At 55.2% G+C, this 20,407-nt stretch overlaps 1 protein-coding gene across 1 annotated transcript in view; it reads left to right on the top strand.

The window, feature by feature from the left end:
* The window catches only part of TRPV4 (transient receptor potential cation channel subfamily V member 4), a 35,603-nt gene extending 21,450 nt beyond the window's left edge, over nt 1–14,153 (top strand). The window contains exons 5-16 of the mRNA XM_047828701.1: nt 390–530; nt 1,338–1,636; nt 3,769–3,948; nt 5,409–5,567; nt 5,828–5,920; nt 6,170–6,243; nt 6,943–7,108; nt 7,333–7,399; nt 9,927–10,243; nt 11,301–11,428; nt 12,830–12,951; nt 13,407–14,153. Coding sequence (XP_047684657.1) covers nt 390–530; nt 1,338–1,636; nt 3,769–3,948; nt 5,409–5,567; nt 5,828–5,920; nt 6,170–6,243; nt 6,943–7,108; nt 7,333–7,399; nt 9,927–10,243; nt 11,301–11,428; nt 12,830–12,951; nt 13,407–13,564 — 1,904 coding nt within the window. The 3' untranslated portion in view covers nt 13,565–14,153. The remainder of the gene's footprint in view (nt 1–389; nt 531–1,337; nt 1,637–3,768; nt 3,949–5,408; nt 5,568–5,827; nt 5,921–6,169; nt 6,244–6,942; nt 7,109–7,332; nt 7,400–9,926; nt 10,244–11,300; nt 11,429–12,829; nt 12,952–13,406) is intronic.
* The last annotated feature ends 6,254 nt before the right edge of the window (nt 14,154–20,407 follow it).

Below are 20,407 nucleotides of genomic sequence, written 5' to 3'. Positions count from 1 at the left end.
CAGACTTGACCTTTCAGATTTCTGGATATGAAGATTCAAAGTCTGTGAACTTTCTATCCGAGTCCCAAACTCTGTGAGACCACAGTGTCTTTGCTTCCTCCTGGATTAAGGCCTCCCGTGAGTCTGACCAAAGTCCCCACACTTGGGATCCTACATGTGGGATCTCCTTTGAGTCTAAAATTCTGCATGCACAGTGCAGCATGTCACGGCTTCGTGCGTCAGAGATCCCACATCCGGGCAGTGTCTGGAGGTCCGTTTGCCGCCCTTGGGTGGAGACGGTCAAGGCCTGGGCCTGCAGCCCCTCGTCTGATTTCCACATTCTGCACCCCACCGCGCTGCAGCCTGGTCCGGTCTCTGCCTGCGGTGACAGTCCCTACCCCCCTCCCCAGGCCAGACTGCCCTGCACATCGCCATCGAGCGCCGCTGCAAACACTACGTGGAGCTCCTGGTGGCCCAAGGAGCTGACGTCCATGCCCAGGCCCGGGGGCGCTTCTTCCAGCCCAAGGACGAGGGAGGCTATTTCTACTTTGGTGAGGAGGGGGCTGGGGTGCCTGGTGGTGTCCACAGCCCTGACCCCTCCCCAGACACTTAAAGCCCCTGTTGGCCGAGGGCTCTGGCCCCATGTCGGTGTTGGTCGCCTCACCTCCCTGAGCCTCAGCTTCCCCGTCTGTGCAGTGGGGACCATGAAAGCCTCTAGGGCTGGGACAGGTTGTCAGCATGTCCTTGAGACCCACCAGTGGCCCGATCGCAGGGCCCAAACCCCATTACCACCACGTCCCGGCTAAACCAAGGAAAGAGTCTCAATTTCACCCTGCTTATATATATTTTTAAATTTATTTATTTGTTTTGAGAGAGAGAGTGAGCACGAGCAGGGTAGGGACAGACAGGGGGAGGAGAGAGAGAGAGAGAGAGAGAGAGAGAGAGAGAGAGAGAATCCCAAGCAGGCTCTGCACGGTCATTGCAGAGCCCGAAGCGGGGCTCAAACCCACGAACCCTGTGAGATCACAACCTGAGCTGAAATCAAGAGTCAGATGCTTAACTGGCTGAGCCACCCAGGCACCCCTGAATTTCACCCCTGCTTAAAGGCACATGTTATTTGAAGTTCAGGGAAAAGGTCCCTCAGAGAATCCCTCGCAGCGTCCAAATCGCAAGCCCACAGCTCGTCTCCCGCACGTCACCTGCAGAAATGTGCAACCGCCTCGGCGTGACGTGGACACGGACTGTTGGCACTGTGTCCCGTGTCCCCGGGGCGCGCGTGTTCCCCGAGCACCCACAGGCAGAGCCCTGCCCCGGGGCCCCCCTCACTGACCTCTCCCTGCCTCCTCCCGGGCCTGCAGGCGAGCTGCCCCTGTCGCTGGCGGCCTGCACCAACCAGCCCCACATCGTCAACTACCTGACAGAGAACCCGCACAAGAAGGCGGACATGCGGCGGCAGGACTCCCGCGGCAACACGGTGCTGCACGCGCTGGTGGCCATCGCCGACAACACCCGTGAGAACACCAAGTTTGTCACCAAGATGTACGACCTGCTGCTGCTCAAGTGTGCCCGCCTCTTCCCCGACAGCAACCTGGAAGCCGTGCTCAACAACGATGGGCTCTCGCCCCTCATGATGGCCGCCAAGACCGGCAAGATTGGGGTGAGTGGGGGGTGGGGGTGGTGGGGCATAGCAGCCCCTCCCCCGCTCCTCTACACACACACACACACACACACACACACACACACACACACACACACTGGAGGGGGCTGCGCTGACGTTCATTATTATTAATATGCACACCCACTTGCTATCATGCCAACCCCATTGTGCAGATGTCCCGGCTCAAGAACCTGCTGTGGCTCCCTATTGTCCAGCCAAACTGCTCGACTTCATCCCAGAGCCTCAGTCCTCATCCCGTGCCACTGGGAGCATCACGCCCCACTCCCGCCAGCCAGGACAAGGCACTCATAGAAATCTAAGCCGCAGGGCCCCACCCCTGTGAACTCCCCTATAATCCACTGTCAGGGTCCTAGCTCAGCCCCCAACCCCAGGGCCCTGCACAGGTTCTTTCCCCCTCTGGCCTCACAGCACAGGGCCCAGAGGGGATTTCTCATCCTGGGCACGACTGACATTTGAGACTAGATTGTTCTGGGGTGTGCGCGCACTGTCTTGTGCAGTGAAGGATGTTTAGCCGCATTCCTGACCTCGAACCCCAGATACCAGTGGCACTCCCCACCGCTGGGACAACCCACGCATTGCCAAATCGTCCCCTGGGGGGGGCACCACTGCCCTGATTGAGAACCAAAACCGGGGCGCTCTGGAGTCTGGAGCACCTGGGTCCAAAGCCTGGCTCGGCCACTTCCCAGCGTGTGACTGCAGGCATCTCCCCTCCCCTTTCTGTGCTCAGTGTCCTCGTCTGTAAAATGGGGATGAAAATAGTGCCCTTCGGGATCACGTGACAACTAGATAAGGTGATCCATTTAAAGCTTTTTAATAAAGAGCCTGGCGTGGGTGGTAAGTGCTCAGTAAATGGCAGGGGTTATGATTGTCCTATTAAAATCATAGCAAAAGTTATTAAAATTCCAATTTATAAGAGTCTTGAGGTGGTGGAAAAGGCCTGAGTTTAAGGTCTTTTCTGTGTGTGTGTGTTTTTTTTAGGTTTATTTATTTTGAGAGGGAGAGCATGAGCAGGGAGGGGCAGAGAGAGAGAGAATCCCAAGCAAGCCCCTCACTGTCAGCTCAGAGCCTGATGCAGGGCTCAATCTCATGAACCATGAGATCATGATCTGAGCCAAGACCAAGAGTTGGACACTTAACCCACTGAGCCACCCAGATGCCCCATTATTATTATTATTTTTTAAGATTTTCTGTTTAAAGGGCCTAAGTTTAAATTCTGGCTTTGCCCTATTAATCTGTGTGGCCTTGGGCAATTTCCACCCCCTCTCTGTTCCTCAGTATCCTGTGTGTAGGCTACATACAGTAGCAGTGGCATCAGGAGGCACTGGATATAACAATTATCTCTAGATTTAACATGTTAATAAAGCTGGTTAATTGTTTTTTGTTTTTTTTTTAATATTTTTTTCAACGTTTATTGACGCCCGACGCGGGGCTCAAACTCACGGACCGCGAGATCGTGACCTGGCTGAAGTCGGCCGCTTAACCGACTGCGCCACCCAGGCGCCCCAATTGTTGTTTTAATTACATAAAAAAGACATTCGTTACAATTCAGATTTTCAAAAACATTTTTTAAAGTTTATTTATTTATTTATTTATTTATTTAGAGAGCACAAGCAGGGGAGGGGCGGCGGGGGGCGGCGGGGGTAGGGGGGAGAGAATCCCAAGCAGGCTCTGCGCTGTCAGCACAGAGCCCAATGTGAGGCTCAAACCCACAATCGACCGTGAGATCATGACCTGAGCCGAAATCAAGAGTCGGACGCTTAACCGACTGAGCCACCCAGGCGTCCCTACAATTCAGATTTTTATGGCTGGCCTGGTTCGGTCTGGCTTCAGCTGACTGATTGTGCGGCTTCAGGGAACACCCTTCTTTGCTCTGAGCCTCTGTTTGCTCATCTGAAGACTAAGATGGTAAGAATAAGAACAAGATGATGTGAGCACGGGGTCCGGCGCCCAGGACATGCTAAGTAAATATTTCCTCCCCACTACGTGCTGCTCTCTGGGGAGGCACCATGTGATGGGCTGTGCAGGGCCCCCGGGGTCCCTCTGATGCGAGAAGCTGAGCATTGGTGTCCCTCCCTGGGGCCCCCTGACCCTCCCGCCCCCACCCCGTGCAGGTCTTTCAGCACATCATTCGCCGGGAGGTGACAGACGAGGATACGAGGCACCTGTCCCGCAAGTTCAAGGACTGGGCCTACGGGCCGGTGTATTCCTCGCTGTATGACCTCTCCTCCCTGGACACGTGTGGGGAAGAGGCCTCTGTGCTGGAGATCCTGGTGTATAACAGCAAGATCGAGGTGAGCACCAAGGCAGGGGACAGAGCCTAGGGAAGGAAGGGTGTGGCTGGGATCAGGGAAGGGACCCTGGGGCTGGGAGGGGCTCTGTAACTTACACGCTGTGTGGCTCCGGAGAAGTGACCCAACCTCTCTGAGTCCCAGCTTCCTCTTTTGTAAAATGGGGATAAGGATGGTTCACATCCCTTGGAGTTGTTGGGAGAACCAAATGAGTTCATTTGAGAACAGTCTGGCACAGAATACACATTATATGTCAGCTATTATCATCAGTAGTCGTTAGATGAAGTTATGAAAGCTCTTTTTTTCACTTAGCAGTATTTTGCGAACATCGTTTTGCACCATTAAATATTCTTCTGCAATATCATTGCTGCGAGTAAATGTACCACATTCTAATGAACCGTTCTTCTATTCTTGGTCATCTGGGTTTGTTTCTGCCTTTGACTCTCAGGAATAACACTGCAATAGCACCTCTGTGGTTATGCTGTTGCCCAGATCCATGGTTATGAAGAAAGTCAAGTCTCTGAAGGGACGGGACACTGATCAAATGCTGGGGACTAGGTGCGGACGGTCTCCCTTTCCTCCCCGGCTCTGTGAGCTGGGACACATGCCTTCCCTTGCTGGAGCTCACTTCCCTCATCTTTGGAAGTAGTGACTAACTTGACCTAGTGACTAGCTTGATTTCGAATAGGGGTGGTGGGAGGTTTAGCATCTCTGGTACAAGCTTTGATCGATTGGCAGTGTCTGCCTGGGAAACAACAGTATAGAGAACTATTGTGCAGGGCTCAATTATTGATGTCTTCCTAGGGTTCAGCATCGGGGTGAGTCAATTGTCTGTCATCCTGGGGCTGAATTTCCCATTCCTGCTTCCTGACTCAGAACTTCTGAGGTTGAAGCCCGAGGATTTATATTTATTTTTTTTTTTCAACGTTTATTTATTTTTGGGACAGAGAGAGACAGAGCATGAACGGGGGAGGGGCAGAGAGAGAGGGAGACACAGAATCGGAAACAGGCTCCAGGCTCTGAGCCATCAGCCCAGAGCCCGACGCGGGGCTCGAACTCACGGACCGCGAGATCGTGACCTGGCTGAAGTCAGCCGCTTAACCGACTGCGCCACCCAGGTGCCCCGAGGATTTATATTTTTGATGAGCTACATAGGTGATTTTGCTACCGGCAAAATCCATAGGTTGGAGTTGGGGGACCATGAGAATAGCTTTCCAGCTCTGGGTTCTTGAGCCTAGCATAGGCTACAAAGGTAAGTTGGGGCAGAATTGGGCGGAGCCTCAAATACTGAGCCCGTAGTCTGGTGTTGATTCTGAATCCCCATCCAGTTCCCCATGGGTCCTCGAGTGTCGCTCAAGAGCGGGTCAGGAGGAGGCAGAGGGTGGGGGAAGGCGTGCCAGAGTCAGCCAGCTTAGATCCCACGTGCCGGGAAGGGTGGCCGCTGATCACCCTGTCTCCCACAGAACCGCCACGAGATGCTGGCCGTGGAGCCCATCAATGAACTGCTGAGGGACAAGTGGCGCAAGTTCGGGGCTGTCTCCTTCTACATCAATGTGGTCTCCTATCTGTGCGCCATGGTCATCTTCACCCTCACCGCCTACTACCAGCCACTGGAGGGCACCGTGAGTGGCTGTGAGCCGGGCAGGAGCTGGGGCACAGCTGGGGCCTCCCCCCACCCCCGGGCGGGGTCCCCTGTGGGAGGGACAGGAGAGAGCTGAGGAACAGGATGGGGGGTGCCCCCCTCCCCCGCACTCAGGGGGAAGAGAGTGAGGGAGGAGGGTCCACAGGATCCAGGTGTGTGGGGGGCGTTGGGGCGCATCTGGATCAAGGGCCAGATGTTGGAGGGGCTGGGTGAGGACCCGTGCGCCACCTGCCCCCTCAGCCTCCGTACCCTTACCGCACCACCGTGGACTACCTGAGGCTGGCGGGCGAGATCATCACGCTCTTGACCGGCATCCTGTTCTTCTTTACCAACGTGAGTGCTTGGCCCCCGACCCCATCCACCCTGCCCTCCCTCCTCCCTTCCTCCTTCCTCCTTTTATGTCCCCCCTTCCTCTCCCTTTTTCTGCCTCGTCTTCTAAGCCTGTACCCTCCTCTGCTTTTTCCTCCTCCCCCAGAAGAAAAGAACCCATCATCTGGTCTCTGCTTCCCTCTCTCCTCTCCCCTCCCCTCTGCACTCCTGCCATCTCTACCCCGCTCTCACATGCCTCCTCCCTTCTTCCAGATCAAAGACTTGTTCATGAAGAAATGCCCGGGAGTGAATTCTCTCTTCATCGATGGCTCCTTCCAGCTACTCTAGTGAGTAGAGGTCCCCAGGCTGGCAGCTTCTGGGTGAGGAAGGCACGGTTGGGGCAGGGACAGCATCCAGATTGCTGGGGAGGTGACTCTATTAGGAGCGGGTTCACCCAGCCCAGACAGCTGTAGCCCAACATCAGGACAAGGCCATTGTCAAGCAATAGAGTCTTCTGCTTAAAGCAAGACATGATTGCTAGAGGGTTCTCACCATATACACCTCTATAGAAATAATGCAATGTCTTATGCTGGTGATTGATTGCTAATGTCTGCCAGGAGTGGCATGTGAAGCATCCTCAGGCATGTTTGTGTTTGGTGGGTAAGAGCGCTGTGCTTGATTAATGATGTCTGCCTGGGGCACAGGATGAGTTGCTGTATGTGTACTACATCTCTTCCCTTTTTCTTAGACAACAATGAAATTCACTTAGCCACAAAATCTCCGCTGAACACCACCTTCTCTAGCAATCCCAAAGGGCATCACTTTGGGATCCTGGAGGGCCTTGGGGCCATCGCACACATCAGTTGCCAACTAATTGAGCATTCTGACCAACAGGAATGCTGGGGAACCCAGTGCATCCACTTTGTTTCTCTTCTGGGGGTCTAGGAGGCATCGGGATGTCCTGGTATCCTGGAGGGCTTGGGGGCACGTCTCCACCTCCAGGGCCTCATCATCCCCTCTCCCCTCTGGCCCCTGCTGCCCTCCAGCTTCATCTACTCTGTGCTAGTGATTGTCTCAGCGGCCCTCTACCTGGCGGGAATTGAAGCCTACCTGGCTGTCATGGTCTTTGCCTTGGTCCTGGGCTGGATGAACGCCCTTTACTTTACCCGTGGGCTGAAGCTGACGGGAACCTATAGCATCATGATCCAGAAGGTATGGGCCCGGGGAACCCTCTAGACTGTGTGCATCTTATGCACGTAGATGGTGCCCTCAGCCCTAAGGACATGGGGCATTGTGGGGGCAGCAGGCAGGGTCTGGACATTGCTGGAGAGGGGGAAGGGATAGGGTGGAGGTGGGAAGATCTGGGATGGAAAAGACCGGAAAGCGAGAAACCACGTGTCTCATCTGTGTCTCCATATTCCCACTGGGGTCCTTAGATCCTCTTCAAAGACCTTTTCCGCTTCCTGCTGGTCTACTTGCTCTTCATGATTGGCTATGCTTCAGGTGAGCTCTGGTAGCCAGGTGGGCCCGGGGCCCGGGGTGGGGCAAGGGCCCCACGGGGTGGGGTGGCCGCGGTACGCGGAGGACGGCAACCAGCGTGTGCTGAGTTCTTCCTGTGCGCCAGGCACTGGGCTGAGTCCTGTCCCATCCCTGCCTCATCAGTACCCCTGATGGGTCGGGGGCGTGAGTGCCTTTACTACCCCTTCTACAGATAAGAAAACTGAGGTTTAGGAAGGTTAAATAACTCATCCCAAGTTCAAAAGCTAGGAGATGGTAAAATTGGTGGATTTGCTATTCTTGCAAAAGGAGCCACCCAAACCTTAGGGGCTTAAAACAACCAATCGTCTACTATTGCTCACACGTCTTGGGGTCAGCTGGGTGGTCATGCCGACCCGGGCCAGGTCTGGCCCATCTCCGTGGGCTCCCGTGTCTGCAGTCAGCTGTGGGTTGGCTGCTGGCCGGCCCGTCTAGTGAGGATGGCCACGGGGGACGGTGATCTTGCTCTCTTCGTGGTCACCCATCCTCCAGCTGTCTTGGGCGTGTTCACATGGCGGTCTGAGGGTTCCAAGAACGCAAGTAGAAGTGTTCACTCTCGCTGCCTGGCACACCGTCACTTCTGCTTTTGGCCAACGCAAGTGACAGCCCGGTCGTGATTCAGAGGGTGGGGAGATAGACTCTGTCTCTTGAAGAAAAGACCCGCAAAACCACATGGAAGGGACATGGGGACAGGGAAGGATGCATTTAAAAAAAAAAATTTTTTTTTTAACATTTATTTATTTTTGAGAGACCGAGAGAGACAAGAGCATGAGCGGGGGAGGGGCAGAGAGAGAGAAGGAGACACAGAATCTGAAGCAGGCTGCAGGCTCTGAGCAAGCTGTCAGCACAGAGCCTGATGCGGGGTTCGAACCCACAAACTGTGAGATCATGACCTGAGCCGAAGTCGGATGCTCAACTGACTGAGCCACCCAGGCGCCCCGGGAAGGATGCATTTTCATACTTAATCCGACAGTTCAGGTCAATTCTGGCTGTCTCCAATATGCCTGCTCCGGGATGTCATGATACCAGGGGACCTCAGTGGCACAGGCCATAAGGGAAGGGCCAGAGATGGGGAAACTGACTGAGCCATTGGGCTGGTCCCCAAGGGGTGGGTGAGCTGCCATCCAACGCCCAGCATCCAAAAGGGAGCAGCTGACTCAAACTTCACCAGGCCACATTCACACCTGAGGAGGTTGGTCTGGGGACAAACACTGAAACAGGAATCTGATGGTGGTGAGATTTTAACCCAGATGAGGCCAAGCTTCTGTGTGGATTATGCTGGAGAAGAACTGTAGCCTTAGCTGGGGAGATAGGGACAGGATACAGCTGCCCCCTCCCAGGGGTAGGACTGGGAAGAAACTAGACAGAGCATCAAGGGTTCTGCAGTGTTTTGGGATTCGGGTCAAGAGGCCAGCCTCACTGCAGTCCTCATTACAGAAACTGAGGCAGAGGCTTAGAGGCTGAAGTAGCAACTTCGTGGTCAGCTTGGTTCCAGGGCTTCTCCTGATAGGGGACACTGGATCCCTCACCTGAAGCTGACCTAACACAAACATGCCACTATTCTGTTTTGTGCCCATGGCAGACATTGCTAATGGATCGTAGAGTGATTTTTTCCGATAGGTCCAGATAAGGTCTCAGAATCCTTCTCCACACGGGTCAGCAGCCACTCCGCGACTCAACAGCCGCGGCATGTGTATTGAAACCCGCTCGCCGCAATCCCAGATGGAGGCGCTATGAGATATGCCCCGCTGACTGAAGGGGCTCGGCCTCCTCGTGCCCCCTGCCCTGGACGGCGTAGGGTTAATCGTTGCTGCTAAACTGTGTTGAGAAGGACTCTGAAGCCTCGTCTGGGCTCAGTGGGAAGGGATGTGCACCATGATCGGTTTGAGATGTCTGGGGAGGGCAAGGGCCTTGGCAAGCATGGCTCCTGGGACAGTCAGAGCTGGTACCTGGTTTCGGCTTCCACTTGTCCTCTCTGAGCTGATGTGGGCTGGGAAATAGGAGCACGACAGAGAGCCTGCCCCCTGGGAATGCTGGCCTTCCAGGCTCCCAAGACCTCTGAGAGCAATAGGCTGGATTGGGGTTTCTCAGCCTTGGCCCCGCTGACATTTGGGGCCAGATAATTCTCTGTGGGGAGCATCCCGTGCATGGTGGAGTGGTTAACAGCATCCCTGGCCTCTCCCCACGAGGTACCAGTAGCACTGCCTGCCTCTCTGGTTGTGACAGCCACACACTGCCAGATGTCCCCTAGCGGAAAAGCGGCTCCTGGTTGAGAACCGCTGGACTAGATCCTGGGAACCTCTTCCTCGTTAGCAAGACTTTGTGGAAAGAGCAGAGGCTGTGGACCCTCGGCTTGGTTTATAGGCTGGGTAACCCTGGGCCGGCACGCTCCCCTCACCGAGCCTCAGTTTTCCCTGCTGTCAAATGGGAATGACGCTCTGCACCTCTCAGCACGTGTCGTCACTCAGGGAATGTCACCCCGTCCCTCCCACAGCCCTGGTGTCCCTCCTGAACCCGTGCGCCAACATGAAGGTGTGCGGCGAGGACCCCACCAACTGCACGGTGCCCACGTACCCGTCCTGCCGCGACAGCGAGACCTTCAGCACCTTCCTCCTGGACCTCTTCAAGCTGACCATCGGCATGGGTGACCTGGAGATGCTGAGCAGCACCAAGTATCCCGTGGTCTTCATCATCCTGCTCGTCACTTACATCATCCTCACCTTCGTGCTACTTCTCAACATGCTCATCGCCCTCATGGGGGAGACGGTGGGCCAGGTGTCCAAGGAGAGCAAGCACATCTGGAAGCTGCAGGTGACGCCCCGGGGGGGCCTCCCACCCCCACCCCCACCCCCACCCCCACCCCCACCCCGCCAGCCACCGCCCCCTTCCAGAACGGAGAGACCCGGCCCACTGCACCCCCTTCAGCCTTCTGCTCGGGGCCAACTGCTCGTCTCATTCTGCCTCCGCTTCCCTGTCTGTAAAATGGACGTTGTAGGCCACGGCCTACTTCCCAGAGGTACCTAATGCATTTCCAGAGGCTTCTTGCCTGACTGCCAGCAGCGGTCTCAGATTCACCTTGTGGTCTGGCTTACGGGACACATCCGGCTCCCCCGGGACCCTGAGCAAGCTCTGTTGGCACAGGATGCTCAGAGAGCGTGGGCATTTACGCGGGGGCCCCGTGCGAAGCCCGAGGGCGGCTTCTGGCCCCCACCCCCCCGCAACAGCCCAAGAGATGAGGCGGGCGTGGATGTGGGCCACCCCAGCGCAGGGAGGCACCAGTATCTGTATCGGGGGGGGCTTTTACCAGCCCCAGGCTTCTCTTGCTCTTTATGCACACCACTTACTCCCCCAGGCCTCAGTTTCCCCACTGGGTGTAACTCATAAAACGCAGACTGGCAGCCTGTAGACTGGGTTTGACCAGCAAAGATTTATTTACTTATTTTCTGCATTGCCATATTTAAAAAAAAGTGAACGCAAAAATTTACAGTTAAGAAATAGCATGTAAAAATCCAGACTTCTGGCCTTTCTTGAAAGTTGGAAGCCTGGCAAGGCGGGCCCGCGTTCCTTTCTGGCAGTGTGCGAGGATGGGTGACAGCAGCTGTCTCCTTTACGGAGGGCGGATGCTCCCTGGCTTGCCCCGCCTTAGTGTTCCTCACCTGCCCTAGTGTTCCCAACAGCGAGTGGCGACCTTGTGAGTGCGTCACAGGGCTCGGATCCTACTTCACTCATTTGTGCTCCTGCCGGGGCCCCTGTGGGTAGTGGAATGGATAACCCCGCCCACCCTGGCACCTTGAGGGCAGTAGGCGGTGGGGAGGGGAGTGGGGAGCGGGTGCTCACCAATGGCCTGCCCGCCCGTTCCTCCCTGCAGTGGGCCACCACCATTCTGGACATCGAGCGTTCCTTCCCCGTGTTCCTGAGGAAGGCCTTCCGCTCTGGCGAGATGGTGACCGTGGGCAAGAGCTCAGACGGCACCCCAGACCGCAGGTGGTGCTTCAGGTGAGGCAGGGCAGAACCATCCTGCGCAGATGGAGCCTCCTTATGCTTTCTACCCATTGCAACTTCCCAAGCCACTGAGTCCCCGATGGGCCCGAGTGGAGTTCGGTGCTGTTGGGTGATGTTGGGCCAGTCGGTTTACTTCCCAGCCTCTGTTTCTTTATCTCTGAAATGGGGAAGATGATAGCACCCCCCCCCCCCCCCCCCGCCCAGGCCAGCCGTGCGGATCAGATGCCTTAGCACGTGAGGGAAGCCCAGCTAGCACCCCATGCGCATTGAGTTGTCCACATGGCTCCTCTGTCCCTCGCTGGGGGGACAGCAGGGACCTGCAGGCATCATCTTCTACTGACAAAACAACGGGTGCACTTCAGTGCTTCGGCAGAAAGGGGAAACTGAGGAATGAGCCTCCTGGACTTGGGCCATTACCCGGGATGCACGGGGAGAGCCACCTTCTCAGGGGAACCCCTGGGCGACTCTTTTCTTTTAAGGTGACTCTTTGTAAAGCCATTGCCGGCATAGAGCACAACCCTCCTGTTTGGGGTCAGGCAAAGCCAGCGTCCTCCTCTGTGAAGTGGGGACGATGACAGCACCCACCCCGCGGGCCAGCCAGCCGGTCCTGTTCTGTTCGGCTCCAGAGCTCAAATCCGGACTCCGATTTGTCAGCTTTGTGGCCTCGCGGGAACAGCGTTCAGAAACCTCAGTTCGCTGTAAAGCGAGGGGAGTGGATGGATCTTCCTTGCTGGGTCGTAGCACGCAGAAATTGCCCGAAATATGGAAGTCGAATGAAAACAACAAAAAGTCACTTTGAAAGGGGAGAAGCGTACTGAGCCAGTTCGGGCCCAAGAGGCTGCCTCCTGCCTTTGCCGGGGAGAGAGCGTCAGGAAGGAGGGTGTCCACTGCAGATGAAGGGATAAGCACAACGGGGTGCATCCAGAGGAAGTTCAGGACGCTCTGGACCTTGAAGACATGATGCCACGTGAAAACAACCAGGCACAGAAGGGCACACAGTGTACGATTCCATTTACATGAAATGTGCAGAATAGGGAAATCTACAGAGACAGAAAGCAGAACACGGGGTACAGGGGTTATGGGGGCCGGCGGGGCATGTAGTGGGAGTTACTGCTTCCTGGGTACAGAATTTCTGTGTGGGGTGATGGGAATATTGGAACTAGATAGCGGTGATGGTAACGCAAGCCTGGGAATATAGTTAGTCCACTGAAGTGTAGACTGAAAAAGGGATCAAAAGGCAAACGTTATGTTATGTGTATTTTACCAGAAGTTTTAGGAAAAGGAGGAGGATGTGCTGGGGGGGCTGGAGCAGGGCGGCTGCCTGGGGGTGGGGAAGGGGTGCCGTCTCGGCGGGGGCTCCCCCCCGAAACCCTTTGTCTGCTGTGGCCCCGGCAGGGTGGACGAGGTGAACTGGTCTCACTGGAACCAGAACTTGGGCATCATCAATGAGGACCCGGGCAAGAGCGAGAACTACCAGTACTATGGTTTCTCGCACACCGTGGGCCGGCTCCGGAGGGGTGAGTGCAAGCGGGCGGGGAGACTCGGGGGTGCAGAGCGGGGGGCCCTGGTCATCCTCATCCCCGATTTGCTCTGAGCTGTCCTCTCCCCTTTCTGGGACTCGCCGCTCGCATCTATAGAATGGGAGGGCATGATGGGCTGGCTGTGGCCTTCGCTGCTTGTGCATCCCTGGGATCCGCTTCCTCTACGCCGAGTGCATGAGAGGCCGCACACAGGACATGGGCCCTCAGGCATTGTGCCTTGAGCTTGAATTCTGGCTCTTCCATTTACTGCTGTGTGTTCCCGGGCGGCGCCTTGACCTCTCTGAGCCCCAGTTTCCGTGTCTATAACGATGGGGATAAGCATACCTGCCCCTTCAGAGCACTACGGAGCGCCCGGTACACAGAAGGTGCTCGGTGTGTACGCGCACGTTCTCTGTTTACCCTCATCCTTCCCTCCGTCGTGCTCACCACAGATCGGTGGTCCTCGGTGGTGCCGCGCGTGGTGGAGCTGAACAAGAACTCAAACCCAGACGACGTGGTGGTGCCTCTGGACAACATGGGGACCCCCAGCTGCGACGGCCACCAGCAGAGTTACCCCCCCAAGTGGAGGACAGATGCCGCTCCCCTCTAGGGGCTGTGGGCGGGGCAGGGTCTCTGGCCTGCCCTCCAGCCCCGTCCCCCCACCCACCTGTTTCTACTGCACCCGCATTTCAGTGGTGCCTCCCAGGGCATCCCCCATGTGCTCCCTTGACCCCCAGAGGCGAGGGCCGGGCGGAGATGAAGGGGAGGCCCCAGGACCCTCTGGTCCCCAGGCTGCCGCCCCCCCGCCCCCCAGCTCTGCCTCCCCACCTGGGCCACCAGGCTCCTGGCTGCCTGTCTTACTCCCATGGAGTCACATAAGCCAATGCCAGGGCCTCTCTGTCCCAGGGGGCCCCGACACCTGCCTCTCCATTATTTATTTGCTCTGCACTCAGGAAAGTGGTGTGATCCCTGCCCCCAAATGGAACCTGGGCCGAGGCCTCAGGACCTCATTCCAGGTCACTGCTGGCCAGCCCCCAGCCCCAGCCGGCGCCCTGGGCTGCGCACAGCACCCTGCGCAGCAGCGGGGTGGCTTTGCTGTGGGGCCGGGGCCCTAGGGCGTGGGGCCGCGCCTGCGGTGTGTTCTGTAAAGGGTCTGGGATTTGTCGGTGCTCAATAAATGCGCATTCACTGATGGTGAAGATGGTAGGGATGATGGTGGGGGGGGAGCGGTAATGGGCGTGGGGATGACAGCCACGAGGCGGGGGAGCTGAGAGATGCTGGTGGGGGCGGGGATGAGAAGGAGGAACAGTAGCAGTGACCAGGGTGGCGCGAGGGTGGCGGTTGGAAGCTGGGCTCTGGGCGGCGGCGGTAGTGTGAGCCTAAGGGACGTGGGCGAGCTGGAGAGGACAGAGACTTGCAGGGAAGGGGCGAGGAGTCACGCGGGCTGAGGGGGGGGCGGCGATCATGCTGGGCGGGAGAGGAATGTTAGTAGGGGGAGAGAACAGAGGTGCGGGGAGAGTCATGTTGGCAGGAAGGAATAATGGTGCGATAGAGCAATGCCGGCAGGGGAGAGTAATGTTGGTGAGGGGAAAGTAATGGTGGAGGAGTGTAATGCTGACGGGGAAGAGTAATGTTGGTGTGGGAAAGTAATGATGAGGAAGAGGAATGTTGGTGGGAAAGAGTAACAGCGGGAGAGAAATGTTAGTTGGAAGCGTAATGTGGGTGAGAAAGAGTGATGGTGGGGAGAGAAATATTGGTGGAACATAATATTGGGGGGAGAGTAAGATTGGTGGAAAGGGTAAGGTTGGTTGGGGAGAGTAATGTTGGTGGAGGGAGAGTAATGCAGGTGGGAAGAATAATGGCGGGTGAGAGTAATATTGGTGGAAAGTAATATTGGCGGGAGAGTAATATTGGTGGAAAGAGTAAGATTGGTTGGGGAGAGTAATGTTGGTGGAGAGAGAGTAATGCAGGTGGGAAGAATAATGGCGGGCGAGAGTAATGTTGGTGGGGGGAGAGTAATGGTGTGGGAAGAGTAATATTGGTGGAAGGTAATATTGGGGGGAGAGTGATATTGGTGGAAAGAGTAAGATTGGTTGGGGAGAGTAATGTTGGTGGAGGGAGAGTAATGCAGATGGGAAGAATAATGGCGGGCGAGAGTAATATTGGTGGAAAGTAATACTGGTGGGAGAGTAATATTGGTGGAAAGAGTAGGATTAGTTGGGGAGACTAATGTTGGAGTGAAGAGAATGATGATGGTGGTTCTTTTTTCTCTCTTTATAAGGGAGGAAACCTTTCCCCGAATGACCTCCCCTCTTGTATCATTGGCCAGAATAGGGTCACGTGTCTCCTGCTTCAGCCGGCGGGAAGCAGCAGTGTCCTAAAGCAGAGGGACACTTGGAGAAAGAGTGTCCCCAGCCAGGAATCCCTCTTGCCTGGGCGGGCCCACTAGGGTCTGCTTGCTACGGGGCTTTTTCCCCCCCGACGCCCAGCCGCACCCCAGCGGCTTTCTTCCATCACTTGCCAATCTCTGTAACAGAGAAAGCCTGAGGCTCAGGACCTCGGAAAGGCGGAGCTGGCACCGGGGATGGCATTGGCTTCCCCTAGCCCACGGGGACCGAGAATGGGGGACGCTTACCGCGGGAAGTTGCAAGGTTGGTACCTGTGCTAGACTGTGTCCACGGCCCCAATTCCCCACTCTTCCCTTTGTCCGTGCCTTTGCGAGATAACCTCATGGTGTTCTCCCACTGTGGGCAAAGCATAATTTTGCATCCCCGGCTTGGCCGTGAGGTCTGTTTTCATCACCGCATGCCAGCGGACATGCCTGGGCTAGCCCCCCCGGGGAGGAGGATGGGAGGAGATCTGTGGAGCCTGGGTGAGATCAGAGGAACCCTAAAGATGCATGAGAAGAATGGGTTTTTTTATGCCGATGAGTTTTTTGTGATTTAAGCGCAAGCATCGATGTTATGGCAATAGCTAGCGGATGCAGACTGTCCACCGCGCCCCACGTTTTAGATGAGGAACCCCAGGCTCAGAGAGGTGAAGACTCTTGCCCAGGGCACCTGGCTGGGGATTTGAACCCAGGTGTTCTGTGCCCGCAGAGCCCATCCTGGAGAGAAAACACTGATCCCTGAGGGTGAGAGGTGACAAGGCCAGGTCACTTTTGCCCTGAAGACCCTGGCTGTCGCCTGCTGTCTTGGCTGAGCCCTGAGACTGTCGGCTCCCATTTAGAACCCTCTCTCTCTTTGAACATACCCCTAACTTTATTCCAACCCGGATTTCTTATTATGTGCGTGTATGTGTATTTAATAATGATAAAGCACTTGTATGTCATATTTGACAGGAGAGCTTTTTTCATCTCAAGTTCAAAGCACTACTGGGAAATAATTAGTGCTACCAGAGTCAAAAACAATGGGACCCCATCAGAAAAGACAGTCTCAGAAACTCTCAGATCTTAATTGAACAATTACCTCTTATGCCTATGAATACTTCATTATTACATGCCCTGTTATTATTAGCTGTTATTATTGTTTTAGATGAATGCTGGGGATTTTTTAAAAATCAAAAGCCATTTTCAACCACACTGTTCATCTCCCCAGAACGCACGCGTCTGACATTTCCGAATGTAATGATGCCGTAGCCGGCAGTCTCCACGCCTCGCCCAGACGACCGTGTGTTCTGATCGTTTCAGTTGTTTGGACGGAGCCATTAAATACTCCAGGCCCCTGTTCCTACTGTTATCAATTTTTGGCTCCCTGGTGAAAGCATTCGCATGAGAATCAAGCACCCCCTACCTTTTATTTTCTAGGAGTTCAAAGCCACCGTGGACAATGGGGAGATCTTTGTTCGCCCAAGCTTATGAGTTGAAGAGTAGGGGTAGTGGTGGAGGCAGAGGACGGGATGGAAGGGGTGCTGGCAGCGGAGACCCAAGCCCAGGGAGGGAGAGCGGGCTCGGCATCTTCTGGTCTCGGGGGGAATCCCAGAAAGGAGGAAGCAGGTGAACACGGAGTGTTAGGCGTTGTGCTCAGGGTTCTGCATTCACGTCTCAGGAACCATGTTTGGGAACTGACAGACAGGTGTTTGGTGCCTTTCCAGAAGTCACGTGCCCTCTTCTTTCTCCACAGCACCCGTTTAGTTCAGAGTTCTTCACTCTGTTCTTCCAGTCATGGGCTCCCCTGAGCCAACCACTGTGATTCTGTTTCCCTTACTAGGGATTGGTAGAGGAATGGCCATGTGAACCAGTTCTGACCTATAAGACAGAAGTCGGCTGAAGGAAGAGGGGGCTTCTGGGAAAATAAGGGCAATCTAGGAAGACACTGTCTTCTCCTTTGCTGGGCACTCTCAGGTGTGTGATGCGATGCCTGGAACGGCAGCAGCCATTTTGTGACCATAAAGGGGTTTAGTGGAATAGAAGGATGAGAAAGGGTCTTCGATGATACCGTCGAGCTGCTGAATTAACCAACCCTGGGGCCGCCCTACCTTAAGGCTTCTTATGATTGAGATGATCATTTTTCTTTCTCATTTAACAACCGAGTCAGGGTTTCTTGATACTTTGCCCAAATCAGAATACATTTTTATCACAATTTTACAGATGAAGAAAGTGAGACCCCATGAAGTGAACACCCTTGCCTAAGAACACGCAGCTTAGATGTGGTGGAGTCAGGATTTGCCCCCTCTGTCTTAGGAGGAGAACCCTTCTAGGAGGTTGGCGGGATTTTTTTTTTTTTCCTTAGTGTTTTGGCCTTTCCAGAGCATGTGCACATTCCATTTCTCCATGGTAACATCTGTGATGGCTTCTAGCAGGAAAGGACAGAGGAGTTTGGGTGGAAGTGGGACTTGAATCCAGGTGCCCAGATCCAGGTGCTCAGTGACATCAGAGAGGCCCGCTTGCTCTTAGCCCCCCTCGTTTTGGGACGCATCCACTGGATCCCACACAGCAGCCTTTGGCTGGAGCAGGGTGGGACTGCGGATCCTGGAGATTGGCCACCAGGGGCCGCTGTGGTCACACCCGGGGGCCTCCTCAGAGGAGGCCAGAGGGAACTTGGAAGCAGCCAATTTAGTTGGGAAGAACCCCTAGCTGAGCTCCCCATTGGGTATGTGCCCAGGCTGTAAGACTCGGGAAGTCCCGCACCTCCCAACAACGAGAGAAGGAGAGAAGGTGGCCCAGATCTGCCTGGGGAGAGTCTACACCTAGTTGCTGTGTGCCCTCAGGCAAGTTGCCTTCCCTCTCTGAACCTCACTTTTGTCATTTTCAAAATAGGGGTACTCACTCCCACCTGTTGAATGAAGTCTTCCCCTCTCTTCTTGGGGGTCCTTTCCCCTCTTTGGGCCTAGCGCAACACGGTGGACAAAGACCAACACGGATGTGGTGGCCCCAGAATTGAGGCCCAATGACTCCAGGCCAGGGTTGGATTCCAGCCGTTGCTCTGCCACAAATTCATTAGGAGTCTTTGTGCTGCAACCGGGGAAAACTGAGATCTGCACATCACCAGAGAGAAGGACTTACTCAGTTTCCCTAAATGCAGTACAAGAGGTAGGAGTCAGTGTTTCCTGAAGTATTTGTTCTTTGGGATATTAGTGGATAGAAACAAAAACTTAGGTAATCAAAAAAGTTAGGGAGGGCACCTGGACAGCTCAGTCGGACTCTTGGTTTTTGGCTCAGGTCATGATCTCACAGTTCATGAGTTCGAGCCCCGCGTTGGGCTCCACGCTGACACTTCGAGTCTGCTTGGGATTCTCTGTCTCTGCTGCTCCCTTGCTCGCGAATGCGACTCTCTTCTCCCTCTCTCTCAAAAATAAACAGGGGCACGTGGGTGGCTCAGTCAGTTGAGCATCCAACTTCAGCTCAGGTCATGGTCTCACAGTTTGTGGGTTTGAGCCCCGCGTCGGGCCCTGTGCTGACAGCTCAGAGTCCGGAGCCTGCTTCAGAATCTGTGTCTCCCTCTCTCTCTGCCCCTCCCCTGCGGATGCTCAGTCTCTCTCTCTCTCTCTCTCTCAAAAATAAATAAACATTAATAAGCATCCGACTTTGGCTCAGGTCATGATCTTGCAGTTCGTGAGTTCTAGCCCCACGTCGGGCTCTGTGCTGACAGCTCCGAGCCTGGAGTCTGCTTCGGATTCTGTGTCTTCCTCTTTCTCTGCTCCTCCCCCCCGCTCACGCTCTGTCTCTGCCTCTCAAAAATGAATACACTTAAAAAAAATTAAAAATAAACAAACATTGAAAAAAAGAACTAAAAAAAAGTTAGGGAAATGCTGGGTTAAAAGGATAGATACTTTGCCTGAAGGACTTTTCAGAGCCTTTAATATGCTAATATGATTTGGGCGTCTCCAAGGTAGAGGGAGAGGGATGCATCTGTTTTTGGACCTCTTTTTACATGGAAACGCACTTTCCAAGGTGAAAGCAGCTGGAGTAGGTGATGACAGAAATAACACACCTAACTTTGGGGGCATCTTCTCTAAAGCGGACTCTGTTCCCTAGGGGACTTGGCCACCTGTTTCCTATGTTCAACCGCACACGGTGATAATGCGGTAATACCAGTCTCTTTACAGTGGAGAAATAGGCAGCTCAGAGAGGGGTGGTCACTTGCCAAAGGCCACATGCTCATGAGGGGCAGTGTCAACCTTGGAACCAGGTCTGTCTGATCCTCTAACCGCTAGACCCCACTGCCCTCGGGCAGGTCCCTCTCACAGGGCCCATTTGCCCTGTCATTCTGATCACACATCACCTGGTGATATCCCGTCCTTCAGATGCCACGACCTCCTCCTTTGACAGATCTGGAATCGAGGCCACACAAGTCCCCCCAGAGTCTCCTATGGAGTGGAAAGGTTACTGAAGCCAGTTTCCCGGCCTCCTCCCCTCCCGCCACCACAGTCCTAGTGAGCTGGCCGTGCTGGTGATTTAAACAGAAATCCTTCAGTCCACCCGCCCCCCTAGCTGGGCTCCACCTTCCAGGCCCGCGCAGGGGGCCGGTAGGACCACCAGGGCCCTTTAAGGGAGCCTGGGATGCGCAGGCGCAGTGGGACAGGGTGCACGTGTGGGGGCGGAGTCTCGGCGCAGCTGGAAGCCCTAGCGTAGGTTCGAGGTCGCTGGCTGCTGCCTGGCAAGTTCAGGGGTTGACGTGGTCTCAGGTTCCCCTCTCCAGAAGTGGGGAGGGGCTCTGAAGGCTGGCACATGGGTCCAGAAAGCACAGAGCTTCCCGGAAAGGTGAGTGTCCCCTGTACCGGACCCTCTACTGAAATATTTGCCCAGGCTCTCAGGCCCCTCACGGGCAGCTCTGGAGTCTGTAAGATGGGGTGGTCTTGTAGCCCTTGTTAATGAAGTAAGTGCTAATAATCCTCGAAGTTCCGTGCCAGCCACGTGTGGCTACCGCGTGGGACAGTTCAGCTCTCAGGGGTGTGAGCCCACAGCAGGAGGAGGAGCCTGGGGTCGCCAGGAGGGGCTTGGAGACAGGGAAGG

Source organism: Prionailurus viverrinus, chromosome D3, assembly GCF_022837055.1.
Source record: "Prionailurus viverrinus isolate Anna chromosome D3, UM_Priviv_1.0, whole genome shotgun sequence".
Lineage (NCBI taxonomy): Eukaryota > Metazoa > Chordata > Mammalia > Carnivora > Felidae > Prionailurus > Prionailurus viverrinus.
Note: the sequence above shows the minus strand (reverse complement) of the source record. Positions and strands in the feature narration are given on the sequence as shown.